At 40.4% G+C, this 23247-nt stretch overlaps 1 protein-coding gene across 5 annotated transcripts in view; it reads right to left on the bottom strand.

Annotated features, from left to right (window-relative positions):
• The window catches only part of PCDH15 (protocadherin related 15), a 599860-nt gene that overhangs the window by 233867 nt on the left and 342746 nt on the right, over nt 1-23247 (bottom strand). For all 5 annotated transcript variants that reach the window (XM_069863953.1, XM_069863958.1, XM_069863956.1 and 2 more), the window contains 3 exons: nt 17569-17688; nt 12713-12823; nt 9130-9300 (listed from right to left, as the gene is read on the bottom strand). In XM_069863953.1, the coding sequence (XP_069720054.1) occupies nt 9130-9300; nt 12713-12823; nt 17569-17688 (402 nt within the window). The remainder of the gene's footprint in view (nt 1-9129; nt 9301-12712; nt 12824-17568; nt 17689-23247) is intronic.

Raw genomic sequence — 23247 nt, 5'->3', positions numbered from 1 at the left:
TAACCATTAGATAACAGTTGCAGAAATGCTAAACAAAACAAACTTTTACCTTGAATCATTTGTTGTTCAGAGAAACTCTGAAAAAACAGCTGTTAGAAGTTGATCTTCTCAACTAAGCCTATATTGAAAAACCAAGCATGCTTATTTCCCTCTCCTATCAAGCCCCGAAACCAAGAGATACAAAGAACTCATAGGTTCATTATTGGTAAATGTTAAGAGAGATCCTCAGGCAGCATGAAAATAGTTGAAGTCAAAGATGAACACAGCACAGTTAGGAAATTTGCTGTGTTCCCCTGTATTGATTACTGAGAAAAACGTCTGAATTCAACGAGAATAGAATCATAGAATGAGCAGGTTGGAAAAGACCCACCGGATCATCGAGTCCAACCATTCCCATCAAACACTAACCCATGTCCCTCAGAACCTCGCCCACCCGTCCCTTAAACCCCTCCAGGGAAGGGGACTCAACCCCCTCCCTGGGCAGCCTCTGACAGGGACCAATGACCCTTTCCATGAAAAATTTTTTTCCTAATGTCCAGCCTAAATCTCCCCTGGTGGAGCTTGAGGCCATTCCCTCTCGTCCTGTCCCCTGTCCCTTGGGAGAAGAGGCCAGCTCCCTCCTCTCCACAACCTCCTCTCAGGTAGTTGTAGAGAGCAATGAGGTCTCCCCTCAGCCTCCTCTTCTCCAGGCTAAACACCCCCAGCTCTCTCAGCCGCTCCTCATAAGGCCTGTTCTCCAGCCCCCTCACCAGCTTTGTTGCTTTTCTCTGGACTCGCTCCAGAGCCTCAACATCCTTCTTGTGGTGAGGGTCCCAGAACTGACCCCAGGATTCGAGGAGCGGTCTCACCAGAGCCGAGTCCAGAGGGAGAAGAACCTCCCTGGATCTGCTGGTCACGCCGTTTCTGATCCAAGCCAAGATGCCATTGGCCTTCTTGGCCACCTGGGCCACTGCTGGCTCATGTTCAGTCGCTGTCAACCAACACCCCCAGGTCCCTCTCCTCCAGGCAGTTTCCAGCCAGACTTCTCCTAGTCTGTAGCTGCTCAGGGTTGTTGTGCCCCAAGGGCAGGACCCGGCACTTGACCTTGTTAAACCTCATCCCATTGGTCTCAGCCCAGCGGTCCAGCCTGTTCAGATCCCTTTGCAGAGCCTCCCTACCCTCCAGATGATCGACACTTCCACCCAGTTTAGTGTTGTCCACAAACTTACTTAGAGTGCACTCGATGCCTTCATCCAGGTCATTGATGAAGACATTGAACAGGGCTGGACCCAGCACCGAGCCCTGGGGAACCCCACTTGTCACTGGCCTCCAGCTGGAGTTAACTCCATTTCCCACCACTCTCTGGGCCCTCCAGCCAACCAGTTTTCCACCCAGCAGAGTGTGCGCCTGTCCAGGCCAGAGGTGACAGTTTCCTAAGCAGGATGCTGGGAGAAACTGCGTCAAAGGCTTTACTGAAGTCCGAGAAGATTCATCCACAAATCCAGGAAGAGTACATCCACAAGAAGACCAGTACCTAACACAGGAAGAGGTAAAGGAAGAGACAGAACGAAAAAAATAATAACAAACTTCTACACAAGAGCAAGACATCGCACAGCATCGGGGCTGGGCAGCAAGATGTGTCTCTACATAAACAGCTCACACCCTTTCCTAGAGCACCCTGGCACACCTTCACCTTCTACTTCAGCCTAAGCCTCAACGCCAGGTACCACTACAGAGCTGGATGCCACCCATGCAAAATGCAAAGTCACTTCTTTCCTTATCAAAAAACAAATTGTATAAAGAGAAACAAGCAGTTCTGCTAATGATTAAAGCTCTCTTTTCTCTGGAAGCCTCACTTAAAACATTCAGTTATGTCAGTGGACACAATTGTGCTCAAGCACAGACTAATTCCAGGATGAATTGTAAATACCTTCCCTTACAAGAGCATTTAGCAACAACTCACAAAACTGGCTAGCACCTATTTTCCTGAGAAAAGTATAATTATAAACAAATTAAATCTCAAATAAGTTCCTGATGCTTGATGCAATTAAATCACAAGCACACCTCACAAGACTATTTAGGCAGAGGCGAGCAACCCTCTTCTACCACATTCCAATAAAAGACTCCAATTCTTAGCAAAAATAAAGCAAAGGGGAAAAAGGTATATTGAGGTACAGTGCTTCAGAAACGCACAAATTCCTGAATTAGCCTCCAACATTTGCAGCTTTAAATGTACTGTAGTTAACCAATACAAAATGTGATTTGGCAAGAAAAGCTGGCAATCTAACCTGATTTTTGGTTTTTTTTCAGTTTGACTGTCAGTAGGGGTCCATTCACCCCCAAGCACATTTGACTTAAAGCAGTCAGGCTGACAAGAAAAGGCAAGGAAGAAACCACTTTCATCAGAGGTGATGCTTTCCTGCTTTCCTATGAGATTTTATCCTTCACACAGTTAAAAGGGGCAATTTCCATATAGGTTGGAAGACTTGATTCAAGTTTATTTAACCACACATATTCACTTCAAATTTTTTAATTATGAAGACAGTGTGTTTCAGAGCCATGAAAGTCTTACATAGCATCTCTACGGAAGTTCAGGCTTATTAGGGGGTTTCTCTCAAACCTCAGGGAAGGTTATTTGAGTGTAGTTTGCATGGTAGATACTGCATAAAATGTTTTCTCTGGGTAGGTATTTCTCACAGGGGAAAAAAAGCCCAAAAAATGAACCACAAAACCAGCCATAATTAAATAAATAATGACTTTAAAAAGCCCAGAGTATTTTGATGAGCTTCATTCTTTGACTTATACCTGCCTTTATAACTAAGATGGGGAGATGTTGTTCCCAGAAGTTTCAGGCATTACTCATTTTATAGCAAGTTTTATATTAATCTGTCTGTATGAGAAATTCTCCAGGAGGTTTTGTGTTTAGAAGGAATTGGGATTTGTACAGTTAGACGGCAAAGAACCGCAATGAAATTATGTTAGAAAGAATTGTTAAGTGGTTAGCATCCTCAAATCCAGAGGTACTGAGAAACCAGCATATCCTCTGCGATGTTAATTAGCATTATAACAAATTATAATAAACACTAAGCAGCAAAGAACTGATTCGCACAGAGCTGATTAGTCTGCAGGGCTGGGAAGTTTTATCAAATGACTTCAGTCCTCCACCAAACCTCTTTCTTCTCCTCCACTGCAATAAAACCAGCCTTTCCTGAACTGCTGCAACCTGGGTTTTTGGTACCTCTGGACTTGAGGATGCTAACCGCTTCCTATCAAGATCTAAGGGTTTGATGAGTCTAAATATTCTTAATATTATGATGGTTTATGCCTATATGGAAATCAATGAACTTCTTTATCCCTTGTATAAAGTATTCAAGATCCTTCTCCTTGGGAGAAGTGAACATAGAATTGAACAGAAAAGACTCTGCTCAGTTTTAAATATAGAATATATGACTTCAATTTGCAATAAAAAAGTATAGTAACTGTGTGACAGCAGAGGAAAACTGTTCACTTCACTTTAGCATCAAAAGCCTGCGCTTTGCACAGTTTCAAAATGATGCGTTACAGGATGCGCACGGTGCTCTTCAGGGAGGACTTGCTCCCAAGCTGATCAGCAAGGCTTTTACCCAGCAGGATTGTACTACTGCCTCTTAAAAGTTCTGTTTTCTTCCCCTGAATCCAAACTAATCTAACTCCACAACAGGGTAGTTGAGCCCACAGAGTTTGTTAAGGTTCCTGCTGACACAACTCCTTAAGGATACTGCAGATAATTAGTACAAAAATAAATATTTTCCATATAGAAAGATACATCAGTGGTTCATTAATAAGCAGTGTCTCCTAGTGCAGCTCAGTGCTTAAAATGTTGAATCTTGATTAGTACAAAGAAAGCCTTGTAGGTGTTATCGAGTATATTAGTGTTCCTAGGGAACGATAATTACCCTATGGAACCTGATAATGAATCAGTTTATTGCAAACCTAGCCCGGCAATAGATTAAAACCCCCTGATCTATATTTTACTGCTAATTAGCCTTCCATGTTTGCATGATGATGAAAAAATGTGAGTACAGAAGTGGACAAAGCCTTCACAAACTAAGTATGACAGGAATAGACTGAAGGCAAAAGCAGGAAATTATCTTGCCAATGTTACAAGATGTTCATGAAGTTATGTTTTTATTTCTATTTGATGTCTTGCATGCACTGTTGTCCTGTTTTCGGCTAGAATAGGGTTAATTTTGTTCCCAGTAGCTGCTGTGTCTTGGATTCACTATGAGAATAATGTTGATAACATATTGTTTTAGTTGTTGCCAGGTAATGCTTATACTCAGCTGGGACAGAGTTAACTTTGTTGCCAGTAGATGTTGGTTTTTATAGATCTAGTATGAGAATAGTGTTGATAATGCATTTATGCTTTCAGTTGTTGCTAAGAAATCCAGAATTCTTTCAGTTTCTCATGGTTTGCAAACATACAGGTGCACAAGAAGCTGAAAGGGAGCACAGCCTGACCCAAGCTGTCCAAAGAGAGATTCCGCACCATATAACCTCATACTCAGCATACAAGTAGGAAGCTGGTGGAGGTCCTAGCTCACTGCTCAGCCATCACTGCTTGTGGATATGTTGGGTATTGGTCATTGACTGGTGAGAAACTGCACTGAGCATCAGTTGTTTCATATATTGCTTATTATTATTATTATTTATTTGTTGTCCTATCGAAGTGTCTTTATCTCAACCCACGAGTTTTACCTTACTTGAAGATTCACCTCCTCACCCTACTAGAGGGCACGTGTGTATGAGAGAGGGAGGTATAAGAGATTCTAGTTGCTGGTTGGGGTTAAGCCATAACAGTTGCTAATAAATTAATAAAAACTTACAGAAGCCTTCCGGAGACAATCAAAATGAAAAAAAAAATTACCAGATTTGACCAGACACAGAAACACTAAGGCAAATATAAAATTATGTAGCAAAAAAATCCCCTAAAACTTAACCAACAATACAGATTTTCTTAGAAACAGAAGTTTAGCTGACAACAATAAATTCATTCCTAGAGAGACTGTAGGATGGTGACAGGCAGGGAAAACTACACGGAAGTATATGGACCAATTAGCAGACACAGGAGGTTCATACGTGCATCCTTCCATCTACCACAGAAACCTCTTCTTGTCATAATATATATATGGCAATATATTTGGCTTGTGGAACTTACCTTTGAAAGGTTTATGTTAGCTCATTGTAAAACATCACTGAAGTTGTACTTTACCTCCCCCACAGGGAAATGAGGTCAATGAAATTGCTCATGCATCATGAGACAGAACTTCAAACAATGACTTTGAATGCTATCTTACTTGGGCTTTGGTGTCTTTTCTGCAAGGATTACTAAAGGACTCAAAACGCAGTAGATTTATTTTCCCTTCTAGTCTGGGAACTTGTAAAGCAGCTTTACACTGTCACGGGCTTTGAATCAGACTCAACAGGTAGCACTTCACAAGCAAATTACTGCCCAGGGAAGCAACAGATAATCTAAGGTGTGGATTGCAGCAGTGACAGGCTGCTCACTTAACTCTGCGTCCGGGCATCAGCAGCAGTGAGGTGCTGCTGCCCTCACTTACCACTCTCCTACCTTAATCCTGGATTAAGCATTCAGAAGAGCTAATGCGCTATAAAAACACCCCAAGTTTGTTTACTCTGAACTAGGAGTTTCTGCCCCCTCTACAAAACTGTAAGGGTACCTCGCAAGCATTTGGTATCAGAGACATCATGTTTATGTGCCCTTAGATGTGATCGTAGACCTAATGAGGCCATCGTAGCAATTAAATCCCATATCTCATTGGTTGGCGCTGCAGAAGAGACGCTCGCTAAGCCAGGCAACCACCGATGAAGAATGTCGCAGCTTGTGGCAAAGCTCAGTCGGTTGGAGGCAGCACCTAGCTGACCGAGAAGGAACTTTTACCATAACATTTCATTGCAAATGCATGCCGAGAGGACCATCAGAAAACCTTTGGCTCTGCTCAGAAGATCTGCAGCTTCGGGGACATGTACATCGCCAGTGAAAACGGCGCAAATGCAATCCGGGTTTTTACCAGTCTACAAACAGTAATTTGACAGCAGCCTGCCCAGCCTGGAGAAGGTTTAATATTATTAATACTACCATGAGTCAAATCAGCTTTCAGAAAGCACAGCATAAACCCTGACATTGTTCTTCAGGAAAATAAATTGTTTCTCTGGTAACAAAAAGATCCATTGATTTTGCTGGCCTCTTCCATCTTTGCCAGCCAAAGATCATAAACAGAGCACACACTGTAAGGATTCTTAATTGCCAATATATCCAACCCCTTAAAAGCATCTAAGGGAAAGAAGCTTGGAAAGGAAACACAATTTTAAGCTCCTGGATGCAGGCCAATTAAAAATATGTAATCGTACAAAAATTGGACAAAAACATTATTCTTACTAGTTCAGTTACATTAAATTCTTCACTTTAGGGGTCAGTTGAGTTGGGATCTTGCCCTGTAAAGCCAGAGCTCTTTTTCAAGCTACTGCTTCTGAATAATTCACACTTCACTGTTCTTTGTTCTAGATTCACTGATATTCTTTCCCAAATTCACTAAAAAATTAAGAAAAAAAACGTGACAACATTGGACTAAGAGCAGTCCTTTAACCTATGCAGTGGCTACAACAGAAAATAAAAATCCCAAACTTTAGCAAACATCATCCTGTTTTATTTGCTGCATCCACTGGAAGATTCAGTGCTTACAGTGCAGTAAAGATTGATCTCTTAAAACAACAGCTGGTGCAAGCTCCAAATAAGTTGATCAGAGGAGTATATTGATCACTATCAGTTTTTACATATCCTGGCACTGTAGTTAAAGGCTTATAGCACGACAGACTCAGATGGCTCTTGTCTATGTGGTGCAATCAATGGTTTTGCATGATGCAGAAATCTCTAACTTATCTCTGGAATGAGTTCCTACGCCCACGCTGCTTTGCCAGATCAGAGCATCTCTCGAGTCCACTGCCAGCCCCTGGCTTGCCCAGACACCTCAGGCTTCTTTGCACTTTATCACACTGCTGTTCACAGGACGGACGTAGCACGTTTACCAGCTGAACCTTTTTAGGTACCATCTTCATCTTCCAAACGAATTACCACTTAGAAGTCAACTAAAGATGTGAGCTACCAAGGTGAAACTTTGAGTTCAAACATTCCTCTTCCACTTACGCTCACAACAGCTGCAGTGCTACAAATAGATAAACAGCAAATAGCTGCTAGTGTATCAACAAAACTTGTTTCTCACTTCATAGATCAGATTTCTCAAGGTGCCTTTTGATGCAAAAAAAAGCAAACAAAAAAAGGCTGTCACCTGAACAGATTGTAGCTTATGAACTTGAGTGAATACATTTTGCAACTCAGCACCTTATCGCTAATCAGATTTTTCCTACCCTAGGCACCCTCCTCAGCAGACGTCACTTTGTCTTCCAGTGTAGCCTGGGTGTCTGACCAAGGACAGGAATGAAGACAGAACTGGATTCCTTCAATCTACAAAAGCTGTATCAGGAAAATTATTTGACTTGCATTATACCTTAAGATAACCAGATAATAAACAAGGTAGTGACCAAAACCTACTTATTCATCATTTCTTCCTCTGTACTGGGAACTCTATCAGATCTGTGCGGATAAAATGGGGTCATACTCTGCCATCTTCCACAGCCTGGGTACCCCAGTAACCCTGACAAGGCCACATACTCAGCTGGGAATTAACTTGTTGTTGCCAAATTGACTTGAAATGACGCTGAGGCCAAGCCAAATTAATGTAAAATTTAAAATAAAAGGGTTTATTTACCAAGCCCAAAAAAGACAACAAAGTTACAAAGGGTTATAAAATACCAACCTATAGAAGTGTAAGGGAGAGTTCGGTAAAAGAGTTAGATCTAGAATGACTCCTCCCTTCTATTTCCCCAATTGACTTGCTGCTGTCAAAACCTCAATATCTCAAAGCTCGCCACACCTTACAAATCAGGCCTCAGTTGTTAGGAGGCGCTTCTCCGGTAGAGAGGAACACCACCTCCTTTGTAGGCACACATGCCCTGTAAGACCCAGAGTTCCTCCAGGAGTTTGCCAGCAGGTTCAGACTGACTGATACCACTCTCCCCGGAATATGTTCTAACCCCTCCTTATCCATAAGGCACATCTTGATTACAAAAAGCCTTATGTCACCTCCTTGAGGTTGCACTGGTTGTTAAACCAGAGCCGGTATCATTAACCTTCGGGACAAGAAGGACAGAGAATATGTCCCAAAACAAAGGAAGTCATGGTCTTAACATCAAATACTCAGTGTCACCTTAAAGGCATCTTAATATCAATGTGAATTGGCTGGGGTGATAGTTAGTGATTCAATTGGTTCTTCCTTTTTATATTCTTAAATACAGGAATCCAAGGTCACATACCAACACCAATTAAGAAATTCATATTTCTGTTTCAGCCACCATAGAGATGCCTGTCTCCATTATGCTAAACAGCAGTTGTCCTGTAAGGAAGAGAAGCAGGCACCACCTTGCATCAAGAAGTGATAAAGCTCTCAACTCTTTCTTCTGTGATTCATTACACACATTCCGGTGTGAAACCAGCTTTACATTGACCCTTATCCCTATCCCTACTGATCTATTAACTGACATACTGAGTACAAGCATCCAGATGGGGTAAACACACGCTGCCTTTAATGCCTCTTGATTGAAACCAGATAGCAGCAACAAATAATCTGTTCAGGGACCAGTGACTAATGGTCCCTTTTCCAAAATAAAAAATAAATAAAAAAATCTTTCTTCCAAGGCCTGTAACAATCCTGAATGAATAACAAGTCCCTTCTCAAATGTGGTTCTTTATGATAGTTTGAGAGTCACACACAGACAGATCAGGAAAAGCAATTCCACAATTTACTGAATTTCAGCAAGACTCAGCCTTCACAGTGAAAGAGCAGCTTGCCAGTGTATCAAAGCTAGAACCGCACCACGTATTCATACACGAATCTTACCTTGGTTTTCTTTTGTTTAGCACATAAAAAGTGGTATGAGGCATAGAGTTACAGTTCTCAATTGGGTCCACAGAAAAAGATAATAGTCCCTTACAAAACAAACACATAAAACTTGCAAAAAATCAAGAGGACTTACGGGATCAGTCAGTTCAGGCAAGCTTGCTTGGTAGGTGAGAGGTCTGCAGTCACGAGTGTTATTCACCAAGATACAGGGAAGAAACATTGGTCCCAAATCGTCCCCATCAAGCACGTCGACTGTCAGGGTGGTTGTACTTGTTCTTCGCTCATTAAGATTTTGGGCTCGGTCCTGTGAAGCAAAGGAGTTACATTTGGTAAGACTTTCTGAAGTCAGAATCTAAAGAAAAATGTAAAGTTGAAGCTAAGAGCAAAACTTATCACCCTAATTATCCAGGTTCTAGGAAACAGCTAGTCACAGAAACTTTAGCAGCCAAGCTACAGCCTTAAAGCTCAGAAATACAATTAAGAAGCAAAAGATTACCTCTTGAATTAAGAAATACTATGAGACGTCTCTCACTCAAAAATAACACAGTCTTGAGAAATTAGTTTTCAGGAAAGGTATGAAATGAAGGTACGGGTCTTGTTAAATCTATAAAAATGCCACATATTTGTGTAAGGTAACAAGTCTCTAGTGTCCTGCTTACAATCTGAGATACACTCTATGCTGTCTTGTGCAGCTCTGGCAAATCCCACCTATAAATAAAAGGTCTTTTTTAAAAAATCTTTGGGTACACAACTATTACAACTTCTTCTTTTTTTCTTTCAGATAGTACAGAATAAAGCTGGACTTTCCTGAGTCATGGGAACCGCGCAGATTATTTTTATACACTGAACAATGCACCCACTATCAACAGTTCATCTTTTTCTTCTTTTGTTATCACAGTGGAGAAACAGCATGGCTATCCAATGTTCAATATCCAATATGTAACCTTGGATCATACAAGCCTGGGGAGTGAGAGGATGGAGAGCAGCCTGGTGGAAAGGGATCTGGGGGTTCTGGTTGATGGCAAGTTGAACATAAGCCAACAGTGCCCAGGGGGGCATCAGGCCCTGCACTGCTAGCTGGTCAAGGGGGGTGACCATCCTCCTCTGCTCCACATCGGCACAGCCCCACCTCGAGTATTGTGTGCTGCTTTGGGCACCAAAAAGGACATAAAGCTACTGGAAAGTGTCCAGAAGAGGGTTACAAAGTTGCTGACGGGTTTACAGGGGAAGCTGTATGAGGAGCAGCTGAAGTCCCTCGGTCTGTGCCGCCTGGAGGAGACATGGGGAGACCTCACTGCAGTCTACAGATTCCTCCTAAGGGAAGGAGGAGGAGCAAGCACTCATCTCTTCTCTCTATTGACCAATGACAGGACATGAGGGAATGGCAGGAAGATGTGCCAGGGCAGTTTTAGGTTGGATATTAAGAAAAGGTTCTTCCCCTAAAGGGTGGTGGAGCACTGGAGCAGCTCCCCAGGGCAGCAGTCACAGTGCCGAGCCTGACAATACTCAAGAAGCATTCAGACAATGCCCTCAGACACATGGTGTGAATGTTGGGGGTGTCAGGTCTTCATATGATTCTATGATATTTTTTTAACAAGTGCACTGTTGTGATAACTTTTCTTTACAAAAATAAAACATTGTGGAGGACATAGAGGCCACTGTCTTGCCCTCCTATCCTATAATAACATTGACAGAAAAAGTGATGTTTTTAAAAGTATTTCTGCTGCTTACTATAATCATCTGTGTAAGAGGAAGAGGTCATTGCTCTAAATCAGACTGGTTGCATATTTTTCCCTACTTTGAAGCCCATTGAGTTCTTGGAACTGCTTTACATTTACAGCTCCTAAATATGAGAATTTCTGAATTCAGTTTTCTTCATGGCCCATAATGAAAAGCAGTACCACCTACAAGAACCAGCCTCCTTCATCGATTAATTTTTTTTTTTTTACGCTCCCCCAATACGTGCCTTTGCAAAAAATTGGATCAGAGCACAGACACAGAGTATCTAATTTCATGCGGTATCTTCAGGATGCAAGAACAACAAATCACAGAATAGTTTGGGTTGGAAGGGACCTTAAAGATCATGTAGTTCCAAAAAATGAACACTGCTTATATAATCAATGGAACAGAAGTATGATTGCATAGTACATAAAACACAGAACTAAACGTAGTCTGCAATATTTTGTAAAATAAAACAAAAATAAAAGGATGCATAAAACAAACTCCTAAAAAAGTTGGACTATAGAGCTTAATTAGAGGCTTTGTTTGAGTTCTAGTTTCTCATAAGCACTCAAATCTTTAATGAGCTCAGCTCCCATTTGGGTACGCTTCAGTAGACACATGGCCTAGCAAGACATTTTGATCATACAAGCTGCTCCATGGCGTGTAAACATGATACAGATGCTATCAGTGTCCACTCTAGTCCCAAAGCCAGAACCACAAAGGTGACAATTTACTTCATGGGGGTGGATTTTGAAAGGAGTGAACCAATTAATACAAGATTACTTTGTAGTACTGCCACCGTGCATCCCAAGATGTGCCTTCAGCAGTTGCTCCTGCAGCGACAGGCTCCCTTTATCACACGAGGTGCTGGCATTGCTGCACACCAAGCCTTTCTCTTGAAAAACATAAGCAGTTCAACTACCCCAGTCACTCTTCCAGGAGCACAGCGTCTCCTCAAACTCACAGCTCCGACATCAAAGGAAAAATGCTGTGAATACACAGCAGTGATCTGCACAATGAATTATTGATAAAACAAGCAGCCAAATCAGTTCTGAGCCTTCCTGTATTCCTGTTCAAGAGATCAGCGAGTTATGTCACCCAACTATATAGACTTGTTTTAACAGAAAAAATGTGTGGGCCAGGAAGCATCTTTAGATATATCTGAGAGCAAAAAGCATTGAGACGCATCCAGGCTTGATCGTCTGTTGTGGGAAGGCTGAACGTGCCACAAAATATGCAGGAAAGTGGATTGTAAAATGTATCTACAATCCTGTATCAGAAAGAAGACTTCCATATAAATGCGTGAATTCAGAAGCAAGCTATCTTAAAGTTGCTTCAGAGCATTCTCATTTTCCCACAAATGAAGTAGTATCACAACAGAGGTAAACAACAGAGGAAAAGTTTTCATTTCAGCTATTATCAGGACAGAAAGGAAAAAAAAAAGCTTTCATAGCCTTCAAGGACATGAAAAATCTCTGACAAAAATATTAAGACACAGTTTAAATATCACTTTTCTTCTCAGTATGCATTATCCACTGCCAGACACTTTGTAAGAACCTCTGCATACGCTTGCAATACGACTTGAAAGAAAAATCAGCTCTTTATAGAAAAACGCATTTCAAACCTGAAGGATAGAACTAAATTGTACCCATTAAACTCATCTGAGATCAAATTGGCATCCCCAGATTTGTTGGAAAATGAATACTTAGTGACACTAGAATGCCCTTTTCTGCAAGGGTTGTACTTCACATTTGCGACTTGTTCCTTATGCCAAAAAGGTTGTCTTGTTACACACACTGAGCAAGCTTTTATAAGCAGTAATAATACACCTAAGCTTTCAACGACCTCAACAGATCTTAAGTAAGATCTTCAGGAGATGAGTATTATCAGGCCGGGTTTTCAGCCAGGCTTTTTCTTTCCTTGGAAAAAAATCTGGAAATTAAAACCCCACCTAAAGCAGTGGCATAAATGGCCATTAAGAAATCTATACTTACGTTTGCTTGAACAATCACAAAATAACGAGTCTTTTCTTCATAGTTCAATCTTTCCCGTAGGACTACTGCTCCAGACAGAGTGAGAGGAATATCAAAGGTCCTGTTGGAAGTCTGAAAAAGTTAAAATAGGATTTAACCTTTCAAACAGGTGACAATGGGATGATCTACTGGATGGCACATCAAAATTGCATGTGCTTGCCAGATTAGAGATTTTACAGAGTTTTCTCCACGCTCAATTTACTGCAAAAGAACCCCACAATAAATAATCTGTATGTAACAAACAACTCTCTGATTATTTGCATATACATTATTACTTCCAATCACAACCTGAAGTCTGACTCTCCTGCTTCTGCCAGACTTGCCATGCTGATTTTGCAGTGGTACGTTCCTAAAAGCTCTCCCTATTCATCAGATGAGAGTCCAGGTCTTCTGTACTACGGCTTGCCTTCCTCTGTGTTTTCTCAGTATTGTAGAAAGTATCAAGTATGAGAGATCAGGAAACCCACACCACTGTACTTATTTATCTTCTCATCATCCAGGCCTTCATGAGGATAACGAAGTAGTAAATATAGGGAGAACATCAACTCTACCCGCTCATGTGCCGTTTCTTAGTGGCAGTTAATGCACATGCTCATACACTGGTAAATTCAGATCTCAGAGTAAATCAGGACGGGGAAGTCAGGTAAGACTCAACTTATCCTGCATACTTGCTTAGAGATTCAGATTATGAAGCTGTGGCATCAAATGGTAGGAGGGTACACACCTTTAAATGATTCATTTTAACTAATGACCCATTTTAGGAGGAGGGTTATAGGCACAGACACAGGTTTCAGATGGGAGATCTGGCTTCTTGTCAAATTAATCACATTAAAATAAATCTTTCCATGCTTCAATCTATGTTGAATCTATTCAAGTACTTTGAACAGGTAATGGCAATCCAATAATCCAAAATCTCTCCTCAGAAAACACTGCAAAGGTACAGAGTAACATTCTTTCCTCAAACAACATAACCAGACCTTTCTTCCTATAAGAATTGAAACATCTGCTTAAATTGTAGTTTGTTTTTCAGCAAATAAGTCATAGTGATTGATAAATTCACCATATTGCAGATACTTGTTGTGTTCAGGAAAACAGTATTGGAAAGTACATCACAAACTGTGCCAAATGACTAGAGACACTGTTTGCTTATGTCTGAATTTGGCACTCGACTCTTTGGATAAAAAATACATAGTTCCCACTGGAATGAAACCCACAACTGATTACAATATTTATACTGAGGAAACAGACTTGCTGTTGGAAGAAGGAAGAACCAAGTAGGGTTCACTGCTTTTGCCCCTTCTTCGTTTCCTTTAATGGTATTTGCACAAACAAGAAAGCAGGTTGTTTACTACACTACCAATGGGTAATATCTTAGACTGCAGTACAAGACGATGCCATGCATGCACATGCAAATACACATACACGCACTGCTTCTAATTCATAGGAAGATTCTCGTAACTGCTTTAGCCCATTTAGCTCTCATTTAAAAGGCCAGAACCAGCTGGAAAAGACTCAGCAGCTGAGAATCTGCCAGGGCACTCGCATAATAAATGCCTTTTCCGTGGCAGGTCTTGGTATGAAAATGTACTTAAGTGGAACCATACGATCTAAACTGCTAGGAAGGTTCAGCACAACTTCAGCAAAACACTTGAGCCTCTTTCCAAACTGTTTATGACTAGAGCCCCTTTTTGCTCCCATACAGGGCAGAAATGCAATCATTCAGTGGTGGCTTAAAGCTTAACTTCCAGACATCAATTTGTGCCACAGCTCTTTGCAGGTACCAGATCAATCAACTCTGTAATCCCTCTGCAAACTTCATTAATTTCTGCTGCAAGTCAAACTATAATGAGACAGTTAGAAGATGTGCATAACACCATCTCATCTTGGTTGCATTTCCATCCAACATGGGAATCAGGCAGCACATGCTGGAAGAAAGGAATATCAAGACAGTGATTTGACACATGCTTACTCCAAGAGAACAAAACTGGTCCTCCTTTCAGTTAGCTCTCCAAGTTTTGTCTCAACAGACACTTCTTGTCTCAAGAGAGACAAGAAAATGCTTTTGTACTGCAGTCTTCATAACTTAGAACATTTGTTGGCCCATACTCAAGAGTGGATTTAAAATGGGGGAAGTCAGCAGGATAACAATTCCATTTACTCCCCAGAGAGATGATACGTGAAAAATAAGTACAGCAAAAGCATTATGCATGTCCCCTAACTCCACATAAACTCAAAATGTTTCATTTTGAATATCCTCACCAATCACAACAGAATGGATCTCAGTAAAATTAGCTAGTAAGGAGAAAGTCTATAATTTGTTTTGAGGATGCAATTTTCTTAATAACTTTCAGGTAGAAATAGAGCCCTCAGAGATCTAAAAATCCACTCCAAATTAGGAGACAGAATCTTTTTGGCAGCTTAATTGACTTGAACCTCACCTTTTAAAAGCTAAGAATTTTTTTACCGCATTCCTTTACGTGGCAGGGAGAGCCCAGCCCCACGTCAGGCACGATTTGCACTTATTTTTCTACTTGGCTTTTACCTATCTTCCCAAATAAACAACAAAATAATTAAGTTAAATTGAATTTCCAGAATAACACCTCTTGTTTCTACAGGGTGTTTTCCAACGACTATATTAGTCTCCAATGAAACTTGTGAGCTATAATCAGCCGGATTTTGCTAAGGCTGGAGCCTAAGTCAGTGGTGCCACACAACACAACAGGCATCTTCATCACACAAGAGGTGGATCTTAGAAGCAGACAAGTAGCAATATTTTGCACTAAGCTGTACGCATCATTTTTGAGCACAGTGTAGCTGTTTCCCAGGTTAAGGGAGATAATCCACTTGTAGCAGATACTACGCAGTAACTTTCTGACGAGATGACAGCTGAGATGAAGCAGCTTACGACGATGAGAAGTCATCTCTGTCAAGCACATACATAAAGCGCATCGCTAGGTAAAGCAATATTATGCACATAAAGGCTATCTACAGATGAAAGAATCAGATTTATCTAATCTGGAATACAAAAGTAGTAAGGCAAAGATGCCAAAAAAGCAACTATTCCAAAGAAGTAGTTCCAGCCAGGGAAATTGCACAAGGAAGTTTCACTGAGTAAGAGAGGAAAAGAAAATTTCTAGGAAATGTTTTTTTGGTTTTTTTTTTTTTTTTTAAACTCTTCCTGTGGCAAATTACCAGATCAAATCACTTAGGGACGCTATAATACCCTTCAGTAGTGGCCAGGCAAACCTCTCTACTGAACTTGAGGCTACTATGGCTGTAGATTTTAGAATGATTTCCCAGGATGCCTTCGAACAATATAATACTATGACTTAATGGAAGAGCTGTTTTATATTCAACTTATTGTATCACCGGGCCCAACGTGTTTTAACAGAAATAATATTTTAAGGGGTCTGGATTTTTTTATTTGTTACTGTTTTCAGGATACCCACATATTCAATGTACGCTAAAACGTTTATTTTATTTAATATACTTTCAATTTTCCACAGATATCTGTAAGAAGTATTTTCTAGAAGAGGTATTTTCATAGTACCAACATTTTTCATATTCTTTACTGAAACAGAAGAAATTATTCCACCTGGGTAAAGTACTATAAATTAAAGGTAAGAAAAGGTGAGAAAAATTCAAAGCTTGGGGTTTTTTTTGTTTGGTTTTTTTTTTGGTGAATTTGAAGGTGCTTGTCCGTTCCTGTCACTCTTTCTTTCCTTTCTACTGAAATATTTGTGGTACTCTAATAGTATTAATTTCTAACACTTCCACTATGCAGACAGTTAAAAGATGACAGTAGCATATGTTAGTACTCACTATTTCCTTCAAAAACTCTTGCCTTTGTGTATGAAAATCATGAAACTCTTCAGTCATACCACCAGTACAAAGAACAGCTGAGAATGAACGCGATGAACCCACACATTGTGTGCTAATGATATTACTCATTTAAGTGGTCTTACTGAAGTGTCATAACTCAGGAGAACGCTTAAGTCTGCACAATCAATTTAATTTCCATGACTGCAAACATTTAAGAAAACTGAAACAATTTCAAATACACACAACACAAAGTCAGAAAATTCCCTGTCCTCCAAAATCCTAACAGCACAATTCCACTTTTGTCAAAGACATTGCCTCTTTGCAAAACAGTGCTCCCCAGAAAAGGTTTTGGCTTTAAGTGCTGAAATTTTCTTTAAAAAAAATATATATGGACACTTCACACAAACCACCCGTGTGCCAGACTTTGTTAGAATAGAGAAATCTATTCCACACATCTGACCCTACAGGTCATTTATTTTAACACTTAAAGCTTTCTGTCTCTAAAGGTATGTGTTTGCAAAGCAGGGATCACCTGTGTTTTCTTTTTAATTGTATATATCCCTCTTTTTTTTAAAAGACTGATCTTCATCTATGAATGGCTGCATGAGAAAAGTCAGAATGGCTCTTCTGAGCATCTCAGCCATGAATATTTCTTAGCTGTGAATCTATTAGGTATAAATGTGTAGGAGTACATACAATTATCCCTCACTGATTAAAAAGGCATGACAAAAGAAAGATGAAGTGTGGGAATAACACTGCAGAAGATGGGATTATTAACGATTGACATTGAAGTTATCCAACTGTTAACAGCATGGCAGGGAAAGGGAAGGTAAATTCAGCAGAGTTTACAGGGCAAGCAAGACTTGTATGCAGAGAGGATATTCTACACCAGAAAAAAAGAATTTCTTCATGACATTCAGTGGCAACCTCTTGTTCGCTTGCTGTACTAAGGGGTGTGAACACAAAAATAATAAAAACTAGCTAAATGCATTTACCTTGTCAATAGGATTGTACTGGATGACATATTCTATTTGGCCATTTGGCCCATCATCAATGTCAATAGCACCATTATTTCCAGAAAATCCTGTAAAGATCGTTGTTCCAACTGGAGTTAACTGCAAGAATAGAGACAGACAGATATCCATTAAAATCTTAAGGTGCACAAGAATATTCCATAGCTCTGGCCTATAATGCAACGATGATGTTCTCTCCTCCCCTTTGTTTGCCCTGGAACTTCATGTACGAGCCACTGTTTATATTCAATGTGCACAGACCCTGCTTTAACTGATGCCAAGCACCACACAGAGAGTGAAACCAATTTCCATTTTTATTCCACAGATTGGCTGCATCAGGACAAACCTCATTTGTTCAAAAAAAACCCCAGGAAGATGAAAAAAAAAAAAAAAGTCTTAGAAATGAAAGAATTCATTAAAATATATCAAAAGATTTTTTTAAAACCACTTCTTTTTTGGACTCAGGAAGGAAAATAAAGATTAGCTGCAAAAGTAGACAGAACTTATTTAACAGTGTCTTGATGAAATGTGAACAGTGCCAGACAAATATTATTTCACGCAGACACCCAGAGTGCTTCATGGCTTTAAACAAATGCAAGAATGATGCTCTTTTGCTAATATTTTGTTGGCAGCAATTGAATAGCCACAGAATTATATTTTTTAAATGAATCAATTCATAATTATCCCAGTGTAGATAAACAGTATGAAATCAAGACCCATTGAGTTCAAGGACAGAAGTCCAACTGACTTCTTGGGAGTCATCGTTTCCGAATTTTAACATTCAGAAAACTTTGTGATTAATCAATCCTAAAGAGAAAAATAAATGAACAAGCAGCTCAGGATTCAACATAGACATTGTTCCTAGCAATGATTCCTGCTACTACTATCATCACACCCAGATTTTGGCCCTTCAATTCACAAAGGCGTCTTTTCTTTCCTCCAAATTTTGCATTAAGTTGTTGCACATCTTTAAACCCATAGGGTCTAAAAAGGTTTGACACACCGTAAAAAGAGGGAAAAGGGACAAAGAGTCATTCAAATATTTGTTGCATGTGCTGACGCTATGTCATTTCCACATTTTTAGTTCCCAGCATCAAGTAAATAATTAAGTGCCCATTTCCTCCTCTAGGAAGTTTCTGCTCTTGTTTTTCTAAAAGAACTGCTAATTACTTTAAGAGTTTAACAGCTGACAGTTTTCTGAGAAAAATTTTTAAGGTTCAGAATACTGCCTCTTTGAAATAAATAACCCCAATTCATAACCTTTTATTTTCTGAATAAAACAGGAGGGGCTTAATTTACAATACTCATACACATTATCTACACTTACGCCAAAGTAACTATTAGTGCTTATGTTTTGCTGCACACTTGACTTGCTTACTGTTGGCACAGACAGTAGAAGTGTCACACGTGGGTGTAGGAAGCTGACTGTTCCCTCCTGCCTACTAATTTTGAGATAATTACCCTGTGAGAGTCTCTGCCTTGCACTGAAACATGAGCCTCACCTGGCAGTACAAAACCAGAGTCAACTCATGTAAACCAAGGAGCAGAACTCACTGGTTCATGGTAAAGCGGGTGTTTTCGGAAGGGGATAGAAGAATAAAGCAACCTGAGAAACAACCTGGAAAGTTCACAGGAGGGCTGGGAGTTCAACCCTCAGTAACGGTGGGCTGCCCTGGGCCAAGGCTCTCGTCCCGCTCTCAGCAGCACAGGGGAGGAAAACCAGACAAACGCGCATCACGAGGAGATGACTTACCTGCGACTCTTACTGGCAGAACAGACTCAACTTGCAGAAAATTAACATACTGCCAGTTAAGAACATATTTGGACAGTAACAAAGACAAAACAGCACCTTCCCATCTCCCACCCTTTTCTGAAGGCTCAGCTTTACTCTTTGAGTCACAACTCAAAGGCAGGGGACAAGACAAGAGGGAATGGCCTCAAGCTCCACCAGGGGAAGTTTAGGCTAAACATTAGGAAAAAAAAATTCCCAGAAAGGGTGATTGGTCCCTGGCAGAGGCTGCCCAGGGAGGGGGTTGAGTCACCTTCCCTGGAGGGGTTTAAGGGACGGGTGAACAAGGTGCTGAGGGACATGGTTTAGTGTTTGATAGGAATGGTTGGACTCGATGATCCGGTGGGTCTCTTCCAACCTGGTTATTCTATGCTTCTATGAACTCCTTTCCTTACAATTTCTTCCTCACAACTTGCTGCCGCTCAGCATTCTCCCCTTTCTGAAATCTGTTTCCTTGACGCACCACCAGCTGGGCTGAGGGGCTGGGCACTCGGAACAGCCCCAGCCTCCCCTCACAGAGACCCTCAGCCCCACCTCAGCACAGACATCCAGTACAACACTCAATAAAACAGTTTAACCGATTAATGACTGGTTCAATGATACAATCTCATTAGTGGGAAGAGCCAGGCACTGTGCTAGCTTGTCAGGGGTTGGGATGCGACAGAAGTCTCCTCTGCTTCTGCTGCCCGAAGAGAAAAACACTGCAGAGCACAGAAGAAACAACTTTGAAGACACCACACGTGTAGCGTCTGGCAAGTGGGCAGGGAATGTGTGCTGGCAAACTCCACATTTGTTAACTATGCCATTCGTTAGGCTGCTTACACCTTTGTCAGCCCTTGCTCTGAAGGAGTGTTAGCTCTCAGGAGAGGCTGGACCTGCACAAGTTCTCACAGCTGAAGGATGCTCACAGCTGTGCTGCTGTTGGGAAGCGCACCAATGCTCAGCTTCCACTGCATCCAGCCAGCAGCACCTTCACTCTTTTTCATCACAAGCAGGTCTATCAGGGCACAGATAAATTATGACTAACATAAAAAGGCTGAAGCACTGTAAAGCACATCCTGAAGTGGTAACAAAAACATTTGTAGAAAAGAAGTATCACTGAACACCAGAATTACAATTGCACACTCTTACAGTAGATGTCAAAAGCTAAAGTCTTGGGTTTCATGCATTACATCCAAAGTACCTGACTGAAGATACATAGACCTTTATGAACCTAATACACAAGTTTCTATGTTATCTACATATTCTTTCATGCAATACAAATAATATGAGAAAGGACACACCCTTTTCCTGAAAGTCAAGAAAAAAATAACTCTATCCACACAACTTCTCAGCCTTCCCAAGGTCTCACAGCAGAGATTACTGCAGCCTATGGAAAAATGCAGATGAGCTCTTACTTAAATGTCTCAGACTCCACTTCTAATCATTCGAGAGAGGCACTCCGTATTCAAAGCTTCACAATATTTTTACACCGAGATGTTCACTTTGTGATGATTTTCAATTACAGCAATATCACTTTTGACCACAGTTTGTGAGGGCTTTCTGACAGCCTGCTGTCAGCATTTAGTTTTTTATCCAAACAATAAGGAGGAACTCAGTTCACCTCATAAAACATGACTATATATAGATCAATATTTTCTCTATCAACATGAATAATCCTACTGTTCTTGTTTAAATAAGGATTAGTTATTATGTGAACAGCCCATGAGGAACTGGATTCTAAGAATGAAGACAGCTAACATGGTAACAAAGGGCATGTTTAGATACCTCCATATTATGGAGGTAACTAAACCACATATCCAAAAGCTAGAAGAGCAGGCTGAAGGACTAGAAAAAAACGTCAAATAGCAGAACATTGAGATGTTTTTGGTTTAGATGTACATAGAACATACATAATTTCAGAAACTAGTGATCAAATTCACACTCCCTAGACCAGTAAAGCCTTATCTAGAGCTCAAACTGTCCCCAGCCACTGCTATCATAATCTGTAGCAGAGAGATTCTGCACAGCATCCATTTTCCCACAGGTTCCAATTCAGTTAATTCTCAGAAAAATCTTACACCATCAAGCTTTCCAGGAGACGGCAAAGGTGGAAATATGTCTATGGAGGGGCTCCCAGCTCCTTTGCTTTACTGCCTCTCAGAAGGACCCAGAACTGGCTCCAGAAAGTGTGCTGGAGCAGTCCCTAGAGCCCCCCCTGTTTTCTCCCCGTGAGATACGCCTCCTTCAGAGAATACCTTGAGAGAGGAATGTTGTTTCTTCACATTGACCTTGAGCATCTCCTACAGAAAGGGACTAAAGTTCTGTAGGGCACTGTTTGGCCATGCTGAGTGCCTTACCTTACACAAGATAAAATGCTAGGAATTGTAAAGAAAAAAATAAATGTGAGTTTTACTGACAGTTTGAGGACAATAATCTCTGTGCTAATTCAAAGTTGTGAAAAAGAACCATGACGATGAGAAACAAGTGAAATTTCAAAAGAATGCCATTAAATAAATAGAGAGGAGACGCACACAATCAATCTTGTTGTTCCACTCTCAACAGCTGTAATGCTAAAAAATTCCTTCAACTTGATTTATATTTATTAGAAGTCTACATGCAGATAGGAACGTTCAACACTTCCATAAAACATTTTGAAAACAGATTTTCTTATTATTGCCTATTTACAAAGCTAAAAATGAATAATTTTCCATGGTGGCCCCAAACAGCAGAGGAAAGTAAGATTTACAGTTAATCATTCTGAGATAATATTCTTTTGATGATGTCTACCTGCAGAGATTAATTATTTCAATACCACAAGGAAAAAGACAGGAATAATTACACCAGAAGCAATGAAAATTCAGCACAATTTATAATTCTCAACAGCCCAAAGCCAAAGTTTTAAGATGACTGAAGCTCAAGGAACACACTCATTTTGCAAAGGATTCCCACCTCTGCCAACTCAAGGAGAGGTAGGAAGAGACAAACAAAACCCAAACCAAGTATAAATTTTGGTTTACAAGCAAAAAGTTCTCATCAGCTCTAAGGTAATGCATGGTTAACAAAGGAACACTGACTTCAACAAGTATTCCAGTAACTCTACTACAAATTCCACAAAACCCCATTATTAAATGCTTCTGAGCTTCCAAATCCCTTTGTAGCACTCAGGCAAAGCTTGTGTGAAAAAATGATACAAAAAAGTCAGGCAATGCAGAATTAAAGTTGTATTACCTGAGGAAAAGTATATTAAAATAAGTTTAACACAAACCCCCAAAATTCTGCTTTATATTTTAGTTTGTACTCCCTGCATTAGGTTATATGTATTTATTACCCTTGTGGTAATAATATAAATCTTCCTGTAGAGAGTTAACTGAACTGCATAATTCTTCTGAATTTCAACCTAACTGTAGAACTTTGGGTTTGTGTATTGCCATAACTCGTATCTTTAAGTCACTAATACGCATGGTCAAATTTAGCCCCAGGCTAATGCCATTTTGTCGAGATTTTTTTTCTAAATGAATAACGATGTGACGTTTTCACATGAATAAAAATATATAACACACATACCAAAGGAAATAACCTGGTAGAGTATGTCTTATTATCATAAAAATTTTAACATCAGCCTTAACTCTATTTTATTTTCATGAGGAGATTGATCATCTTGTGGATAGCAGTCCGATTTGCTTTAGGCTGAGACGCCTACATTGTTTGTCTTGAAAAAGCATGAGAAAAGTTCAAAAGGAAACACGTTCCTAAATGGCAGCACCCCTCTGAAGGTCTCTGCGTTTGTTCTGTGCCGAGCTCTCAGTGAGGTCAGAGCCTGCTATAATCCACACAAAAGCCCTGAAACCCCACAGAGCAGCGACCCTGGACCAGTTATGACACGAAGGAAG

The sequence above is a fragment of the Phaenicophaeus curvirostris genome, chromosome 9, assembly GCF_032191515.1.
Source record: "Phaenicophaeus curvirostris isolate KB17595 chromosome 9, BPBGC_Pcur_1.0, whole genome shotgun sequence".
Taxonomy (NCBI): domain Eukaryota; kingdom Metazoa; phylum Chordata; class Aves; order Cuculiformes; family Cuculidae; genus Phaenicophaeus; species Phaenicophaeus curvirostris.
Note: the sequence above shows the minus strand (reverse complement) of the source record. Positions and strands in the feature narration are given on the sequence as shown.